Below are 9,749 nucleotides of genomic sequence, written 5' to 3'. Positions count from 1 at the left end.
ATAACAACAACCTGCAGTTTATTGTGGCAGCTACCTCCTTAAACCCTCAGATATCGCTGTACTGAGAACTTTTTATAAGCCAGTACACTCTGGCTCTTTGAGGAAGTGTTAAGTTTAGTCTGAAATAACCAATGAAAGCTGTGTCACTGGACACTTAAGGCCATATTATTTGTTTTGCACAGTGTGTTGACCTAAGATGTTATTAAGGATAGGATGTTTAAAGAATAGTGTGTATTGTGTAACCAGTAAACAGCTGGATATTTTAGATAAGCCCTTTCCTGATGAAGCTGTCTAAAAGTCATTTTAGCAGTTCAGTCTGGGCCCTCTGTCAACTCTGTGAACTGTTATGCCACCTCACACACTCACTAAGACTTATGTAACCCCAACTCACTGGGAATTAGGTAAACAAACACTGAGAAAACTCAACAAAATTATAGGAATGTCAATAACATCAAACTTGACTCAATAACCACAGAGAGTAATAAACTTTTTTCAGGAATTTTATATAGAAGCTTAACAGAGCTACAGCAAAGCAACAAGCAATAAAATATAAACCTTAAAATCATCAGTAATTGGCTTCCAATCTAAATAAATCAATAACTACCAATTCCAATCATAAATTTAGAATGATCATACTGATTAAAATCATTATGGATGAGCTAAGCTCTTGATCTGAATAAAAAGTCAAAGGTCTCCCGTCACCGATCCTCAGCTGGCTCTAGGCGGGCGGTGGCTGATTTGGGCAATCACTTGTTCCTCTTTTTTCCTTTTTGCCATGATTCAAGCTTTCACAAGGGAAAAGAATTTTTCAAATAAAAATCAGAGCACATCCAGTTCAATCCTCAAAACTCTGAAGAGAGAAATGGGACTAATTCAGATAAACAATGTTTTTCTTGGTCTAATCTTGGGTGACTAAGGAAAGCATAAAAGACATGAAAATGTCTAAAGCTGTCTTCCTTTGGTCCAAATCTTCACAAAGACATGAGAATGTCTAAAACTGTCTTCTTTTCATCCAAATCTTCATAAAGACATGAAAATGTCTAAAACTGTCTTGTTTTCAAGACATCCTTTCCCCACCAGGCCAGGTGGGTTTTGGCTTTTTGTTAAATCCATGATTTCTTCCTGAAGCAGGAATTCAGTTTCTCTGCTGAACTGTGAGGCTCTGCCGCAGTTTCATCATCCCATGCTTCCTCCTGTTCTGATAGGCCGATGCCTGTTTTCAAACACCCCAAAAAGGGGCTCACTCTCTCGTTGGCATGCTTCTCACCCCCACAGGCCGATGCCTGCGGGGGAGCACCCCCAGAGGGGTGCCCTCTCCCCGGACTGCTTCTCCGCAGTCCTCGGTCTCCTGGAAGTCAGATGGTTAACTGGACAGAGCCTTCAGCCACAGCGATGAGAAAAGACCCCCGTTCTTCTTTTTGCCTTGGTTTTTATAGGATTCTCGGTCAGTTGTCCTTGTCCGCTCATCCAACCAGATGCCGCAGTTTGCAGTTGATACCTTATTTGGCGTGCAAAATCATATTGTTCTGAAGTATTGCATATTTTTCAGTCCAAGCCCACTGCCCGTAACTGGCCTCCGCCTCACCGTGATCCAGCTTTGGATTCTAGTTCCTCTTTTCTAGAAAACTAAACCATCTGAGTACATAACAAAAATACAAGAAACTCACATCTGACTGAAATACCAAATTTCCATTATTGCTTTTTAACAGAACAATCAGAATCACACACTAGTTTCACACAAAACCATCAATACCTTAAAATCAGAACATAAATCTTATATTTTAAATACTTTACTTTGACTAAACATGGATTATCATTGATTAGACATTGATCAAACAATTTTAAGTCAAACCTTCACTTTTGTGCTTAAACATCATTTTTGTTCCTTCCTCAATATGGTGTGTGTCTCTTCTGTATGGCAGGCACACATGAACATTCCTCATTTTAGGGATGTGTGTCTACTTCCTCGTGTGATTCTGTACTTTCCACTCTGTTAGATGTAAAATCAGTTTTCCCCGTCCTTTCAATACAACCATTTCACATTTTATTTAACACATTCACTAATGATTATGTCAAACAAAACACACAAATCATTTTATGATTATCATTACTTATTAAAAGCTTAACTTTTCTAAGCATTCTGCCACAGCATTTTAATAATAATTCCTTCGTCCTCTCCAACCTCCCCTGGAACTTCCTCTTTCTCCTCTGCCTTCTCTGTATCTCGGTGCTCTTTGAGGCCCGTATTCACAGCCTCCCTGACACTGGTGACATAGGCGTCCTGGGTTGTTATTTCCGGCACAGGGGCTCGAGCTGACATCTCCACATCTCTCGCCATACTAATGTGTCAGCGCTCCAGGCACACTGGCAATTGGCTCAGCCAGTGGAAGAGGAAATCAGAGGCCAGCACTTGCAATGAGCTGTTCCAGGTGCAAGCTACAATATATGCAGCACTCTCACAGAATAAACAGATTATTATGTAAGATGTCACCTGCTCACACTTTTCACAAGTAAGTTGGTTTGGCATCTGCATGTTTGAATTGGTTTAGGAGGATAGGGGGGAAACTCAGGTGTACAGTGGTTGTGTACTACTGCCTAAAGGTGCACATTAGAGCTCATTTTACCTTTAGCTGTGGTATCAATATACCACTGGCTGCTCTCTTATATAACCTCCAAACATTTTTACATCAACTTTTAAGCCCACCTGCAAGGCCTTGAAACAAATAAATCCTTCAGGTTGCCAAGTCGGCTGCCATTCCTGTCTTGCAGCGAGCCCAACATCATAAAGTGATTAAGGGTGTGCAATAACAAATTCTGGTGTGAACACATTTATGTTAAAGATCTACAGTAAAAAACATCTGAACCAGAGAACAGAAAAGAAAATATGATGCTAAACGACTAAGAACTATCAGGCTAATAATTTGCTTGGACTACCTAAATAGAAGGAAGGAAGGAGGAGTGCAGCTCCAGACTGATCCAGAGAAGACCTCCACCGCGCCAGGGAGATCAAACACAAAGCAGCAATTAGCAGACTCACACAGGCTCCGAACGACAAATGGAGGAACAGAAGCAAATAATGGTTTGTGATCTCTTTTTTCTAATGTTATCATTTTTTTCCTTAATGAGAAAAGGAAGTTGTGGTAAGTGCTGACTTTAGCAGAGAAGTTCACTGCAGAATATTTGTCAGTTTACAAAAAACAAGCCTTGTATTGTTTGTTTGCATCTTTCCATGTGGGTGTGCCTGTAACTCCGTCAACAAATTTGCAAACTCTGAACCTAAAAATGTTCTTTCGCATGCTGATTTTCTTCAAAGGCTTCAATTCAGAGAGATGAGACAGGGGTGTGAAATAAAATCAGTTGGAAACACAAGTGATGGATCACCACATATACTAAGAGCTCATTTGCAAAGCACCTTCTTCCTGCTGCCATCATTTCAGAAGCAGTTAGATGTGCACGCTTCGAGACCAGAGGAACAGTACAGGCAGTAGCTCATATTCAAACTAGGAAATTTGAAACTATTTTCAGTTGTTGTGTGAGAAAAATGACTTCGGGGGCTTTAGTAAACTAAATGCCAGCGCAATCAAAAAGGTACAGAGGCAGAGGCACAAACTTAATCTCCCAAACCGTCAAATGACTCATTTGTGCAACAACACAACCTTTACAGACAAACTGAGTCACAAACCTAGTGTATTATTTAACAAATTTAAGTTACAGTATTATTACTGACACTTAAGATAATAGCTCCCGTGACCTTTAATGACTACTATACACTGGAGATGACTCCAGCTCTCTGCATTTCTATTTTGAATATCAACATAAATTCAATGTAGTGCTTTACTGGTGGACTTATAGGGACAGATTTTAATAGGGAGGCAAGATAATCCTGATTTACATAGTTCCATATACAGCATGACTCTAGCTCCACTATAATCTATCTTACGTTTCCCATAATGCAACTACTCTGTCTTCTCTCTAAAACCCTTAACACCTGGTAAATGCCTATAACTTTCAAACTCCAAACCCTTAGCCTGAACCTGAAATGCAGGTGTTTCATTACAAATGTACAGTATATCCAAGACCAAAATATGAAAGACATGTCACTTCAGTAATTATTTCAGACTTCACAACTCTCACTGAGTCTCTGGTCAGGTTTTTATCCAACAGTTCAAATTTTCATCCACTGGTTTCATGCAAATATCAGGAGTACAGTGTCTGACCAAATCCTTTTAGAGTGTCTTTGTTCAAGGTTCAAGGATTATATTATCAATTCACCATATGTGCAGGACATACAGAACATCGAAATACCGTTTTGTAGTATTCGGGTACTGTAAGCGGCATCTTGTTGATATTTGGCTGAAAAGGGTCAAAGGTCAAGGTCACAAAAAGTAACCAAACACAGGGAAACTTTTGTTTTATTTATCAAAATGTTTTGAAATTTGACACACATATGTAGGCTGGTACTGTCTATCACCAGAGCAAATTTCATTTGGATTTTCATTTAAGATTCTGGATTCTTCATATTTTCTGCCTTAACTTGGCCCATAATGAAGGTAGAACCCTAAAATGTTCGGGTAAGATGCACAGTATAACTACCTATCATACCCTAAAAGATGATCCGGGTCCAGTCCAGATCAAGGATTTTAGGACACATTTTGTGTTGCTGTGGATGTAATTTTTCACAATGGACCCATTTGCACGAGCACATTTTGTTGTTATTATTAATATTAGGAGGTGCTTCACTGATATAAACAAACTGGTTCCACTTATTCTTTGGTCAGGTGCCATTAAACCATTGCAGGAAAAGAGGACACAATGAAATGGTGCAATTAGAAGAGCCCCAGGAAAACAGTGAAAAACATAATGGAAATATATGTTTCTGTTTCATGTGTTAATTTACTGTAAAAAAACACGTTTCCCTCAAGGTTTAACTCACATGCTTTGTCATCTTTCCACTGCGCTGTCACATTTTGCCTTGAACATTATACCAGCTTTTCGCCTTAGCTAAGCATAAAAACTTTCCTACATTTTCACTCAGGTTTTTTAAATGCAAACTGAAAATGATGGATGGAAACACACTTGTGTAAATAAGGAGGAAAGTCCCTTTAAGTGTTAATAGAGTTATAGATCCCATTCAGGGTTCATGCCTAGTCCTGACAAAAAGACTAGCACCACCGCATTGAAAAAGCATTTACTAAAGTAATTACTGAGAACCATTTTGCTTTGAGTGTAGTGTCACTGCTTAGTCAAAGAGCATGGTCACTGGCAACCAAATGTTGCTGGTGGGGTATGTGTCATGACCTTCTCAATCACAGTATAAAAAGCTCAAGTAAATAGCAATCTGAATAAGAATGTAATAGGAGCATGACCAGCAGCCATGCATGTAAATGTAACTACTGCAAGCGGCACTGGATAAATGTCCAGGATGTAAAACATCTTTCATTTTATTTTGAATGTTGAATCTTTTTTTCTACAACCCCCGATTTCTCTTCTATTATTCAGATGCTGTTCTAGCAAAGATAAAACACACTCACACACACACACACACACACACACACACACACACATTCTCTTCTTCTCACCTCCAGGAGGAAGGGCTCAGTCTCAGAGACTTTGCCTGTGGCGACACACTGGAACGAGGCATTCTGCCCGGCATTAACTTCCACATCACCTAGCCGAGAGAAATGAGGCACCTTGTCTGTAGAAGAGGAACACACAAGACACATACACTCAGCAAGCACAATAATTAAACTGACACATTTGGAGCTGAGCTTCATTAAATATATTAAACTCACAGATGTGAACTGTCTCACAGCCTTTACAACTAGGAATTGCTTCATAGACATGGATGCATACAACACATCATGTATAGTGAGCAAACAGCATAAATATGCAAAAACATTCTTCTAAATACGTCATTAAACCTGTAATGATATTACTTCATCAATTTTAAAATATCAGCTACTGTAAAGTGGACTGGAACCAAGCAGAATGATCTCACTGCTTTGGCACAAGTTTTCACTAGAGTTCAGGAAATGCAGATCATAAGGCTACACATGGGACTAAATAACTTATTGAGAAATACATTATTTTTTTTTAAAGATTACATACACCAACACAGATTCTCTATTCTATCACAGACATTGTTTTTTGCAGCATAAAATCCTGTTTTCACCTGAGTTTAGAAATCTCTGGATACTGAATTAGCTTTCAAGCTACTGCCATAAGATTCATTAAAACAGCTAAAGCTCAGATGCAAAACAACTCACTGTAGCTAACACCGCCGCTTACAATAAAGGCACACAGTTTATCTATTCAAATGTATATGCATTGTGTTTATCAAACAACACACCGCTTATTTAGTCACACAAAAGCAGCACTAGATTTGCTCGCTGTAATGAGCCCAACATTTGGTAGCCCACATATGCATTCACATTGTCACCATTTCATGTAATGTACCACACTTCCTGAGGCCTGTTCCATGATGCAAGTTGAACTCAGTCTGCCTCTCTTGGGGCTATCGGGCTTCACTGAGCCTAACATTGTCCGTCCTGGATAACTGGCACAACAAACCAGTTCTCAACTGGCTCTGTTAAGTCCGGGCTTTCCTGTCGGGCTACAAGTGTGTTCATGTGAAAGACGCGGGCGTGTTAAATAGAAGCAACCTCACCAGGACCATGAATGAAGTACTGATTATAATATGAGATGGAACAGTGACACCTGCGGGGAAAATCACTTAGAGCCAGAGCAAAAGTGATGTTATGGCGGGTGAACTGTGAATATTGTCACATAACTAGAACAGAATAAAAAGACAAGAAATATTTTTCAAATATAAAATAAAGGCTACAAATCTACCATAAATTAGTGCATTATTCATATAAGGGTGTTACTGAATAAGTATCATTTTCTCTTTTGTCTGAAGACAAAGAAACTAGATTGAACATGTGTTAATTAAAACGGACTAAGGTAAAACAGTTTATGCTGTTAGAGGACAGGACAACAGAGAGGAGTTACACCTAAAGTCATGGGCTCATTTATAATTATGGGAAATATTTAAGTGCATGGATTGTTTTTCTTAATAAAACACCATCATCAAAGTGTCCTCATGTCATTGTGAGCTGCAGCGAGGGAAGTCTGTAAAAGCACTGACACAGTGAGGAATTCAGTTGGAAGAAATTCATCTTTGTGCACTTAAAATACAACGTAATCATCATGGAGGCTGTAGACTTCCTCAGTTTGTTAGAAACCTAAACCTGAGTCACCCACAAAAGCCAGAAACAGCACAACGCTATGACTGCTTTATAGAAATATCTATTTAATCATATTAATGTAGACTTTGTCCCTGTCACTCAGATTTCCCAGTGATCTGATTAGTCAGTGGTCAAGCTGTTGGCATGGTTTCATCCGATCCTCTGAAGCTGGACTAATGGTGAGCAGACTTAACCTAGTTTTTGGACAAATGTCCTTTTCAAAACGATGTGAATCTTTTAAAACATCATGTGCACACTTAGCATCATTTATTTCTTCTCTTGTCTCAGACTGATTTGCTGCTTGTCACTTCTAATGATTCTTATTTCTATTTCTGCAAATTCACTGCCATATCGTTATAATTTTCACCTCTATTCTGAACAATAAGCAAGCAGAGGAGCATATATACTACGTATATGGTGTCTTTCTCACTAATTCCTCAGTCTGACACAATGATTTGTGTTACTGTAATGCAGACAAAAGCACTTCATCATTACTAACAAGCAGGGGCTCCAGTACACTTTGATCAGATTCCTATCAGTCCCTCAGAAATATCTGAGAGAGTCATGGTTCAAAATTATCTGATATTTTAAGACACTATAACTTAGTGTTTCAAATTGATTACAATACAGCAGATCTGCTTCACCGCAGGCATTTTGACTTGTTATATTGGGAAAATAAAGGGGTTACTAATAACACGAACATGACTCCATTTGTGTCCCAGTAATTGATGACAGTGTGACTGTGAAACTGAAGCAGCAAAATGGAATTCAGTTGTCTCTGACTTTGCTGCTGTGCAATTTTAAAATGTTTTAAGTGGAAATGGCCTACTATTACAAATGCTATAAAGCAACATGTATTACTTATAAGAAAAGCAGCGCCTATTTTAAAGTGGTACCAAGCAATTTTGCTAATGCCTACAAGTCAAGATCCAAATTAATTACTGTCTAAAATGTGTGCTGCTATTCTCAGTATCTAACAATTTGGAATATTAATAAATATTTTTATTACTAGTCCAGAATCTCCTTTTCTCAACTGACTGATTTTCTTTACCAAAGGCAGTAAAAATCCAAGATAGACTTAGCCTCATATATCAAATGGTGAACAGCCTCTGTAGCGTCATCGTCTGCCCAGTCTCAGTAGCTAATGAGCTTAATAAGCAATGGTAGGTGCAGGCACAACAACTGATATTTTGCTACCAACTTGAAGCATAAAGCTGGTTTACACACCTCTTCAACTTTCAGATAATTTTTAGAAGCATGAATTGCTAACGCCAGGCCTGTATTGTAAATACATACTGTATCTCTGCAGCTGAATTTATGCTGAAGCTTGTTTTGATGAAGCATAAAAAAGTCAATTTGTATATCTTCTTCTTCTTCAAAATAATAATTTCTCAACGACAAAGATAGTTTAAGGATAACACTGATTATGTAACGTGACAAGTAGAAAAGCTCTGTTTATGTTAAGTATTTAGGTACTACACATTTATATTTTTTGTCCAAATAACTGTTTGCTCTGTGTTTCCAATGACATTACTGTCTACCACAACATTCTGATTTTGCATGGAGAGTTAAACCCTCCTACACTGGAAATATTTCCCCATCTATCTGAAACAAAATGATAACATAACAAAAATTTAATAACTTTTATCATATAATAGAAATTATACTGTGGTATAAACAGGACATGTTGGGCTTCCATTGGACACACATGACAGACAAAATTAAATCCCAGCAGTATTCACACAACACATCCTTTCATGCTTGGTTTCCACAACGGCAACATCTGGCAGTCAGGGTGGTTTGTCAGGTTTTCTTTTAAAGACAAGTGTCCACAGACCCGGTTATAGAAGAAGTCATTTGAGCATGAGACAACTACATTAATAGTTATTGACAACTTTTAATCTAGAATTTCAATGCCCAGTACTGTGGATATGTGACCTGTCTAGCCTCGATTAATACCACTACACATAAACAAAGACAGGGTAATTTGATTCCCAAATGTATTCCCACTGTCAGCAGGTTCTTTAAATTAGTAAAGCTGCCTCTTATCCTTGATGCAGGAGAGACTGATCTTTACTCAAACACGTGGTTAGACATGGACTCCAAAAGAAAGCAATACAAATGTCAAGAGTGGTAGATTCAAACTGAATACCTTTGAGCTGAATCATTCCTAAGTGTGCGTGTTCTTGTTACATAGGGAGGACCAAAAAAGTATTTTGTGCTACAGAGTGAGGACATTTTGGCTGGCCCTCACTTTCTGAAATAGCTCTTTGAGGGTTAAGATTTGGTTTTAGGATTCATTATGTTAGGTATTTTTAGTCAGATAGAAATTGGATAGATACTTTATGTATTAGAAATGTTTAGTGGAGATAGGATGTCTAGTTAGACTGTTAAATGCTTAGGCCTGCTTATGAGTTTCTGCAGGGTATTTCTGGTCAAGAATACCAGAGAGAAGAGTTGATGACTGTCAGCAGACAGGGTGTTTAATATTATTATTATGAC

At 38.3% G+C, this 9,749-nt stretch overlaps 1 protein-coding gene across 1 annotated transcript in view; it reads right to left on the bottom strand.

Moving 5' to 3' along the window:
• The window catches only part of ptprua (protein tyrosine phosphatase receptor type Ua), a 211,090-nt gene that overhangs the window by 73,830 nt on the left and 127,511 nt on the right, over positions 1-9,749 (bottom strand). The window contains 1 exon segment of the mRNA XM_020606414.1: positions 5,580-5,695. Within this exon segment, the coding sequence (XP_020462070.1) occupies positions 5,580-5,695 (116 nt within the window).

Source organism: Monopterus albus, unplaced genomic scaffold (genome assembly GCF_001952655.1).
Source record: "Monopterus albus unplaced genomic scaffold, M_albus_1.0 scaffold77.1, whole genome shotgun sequence".
In the NCBI taxonomy this organism is placed as follows: domain Eukaryota; kingdom Metazoa; phylum Chordata; class Actinopteri; order Synbranchiformes; family Synbranchidae; genus Monopterus; species Monopterus albus.
Note: the sequence above shows the minus strand (reverse complement) of the source record. Positions and strands in the feature narration are given on the sequence as shown.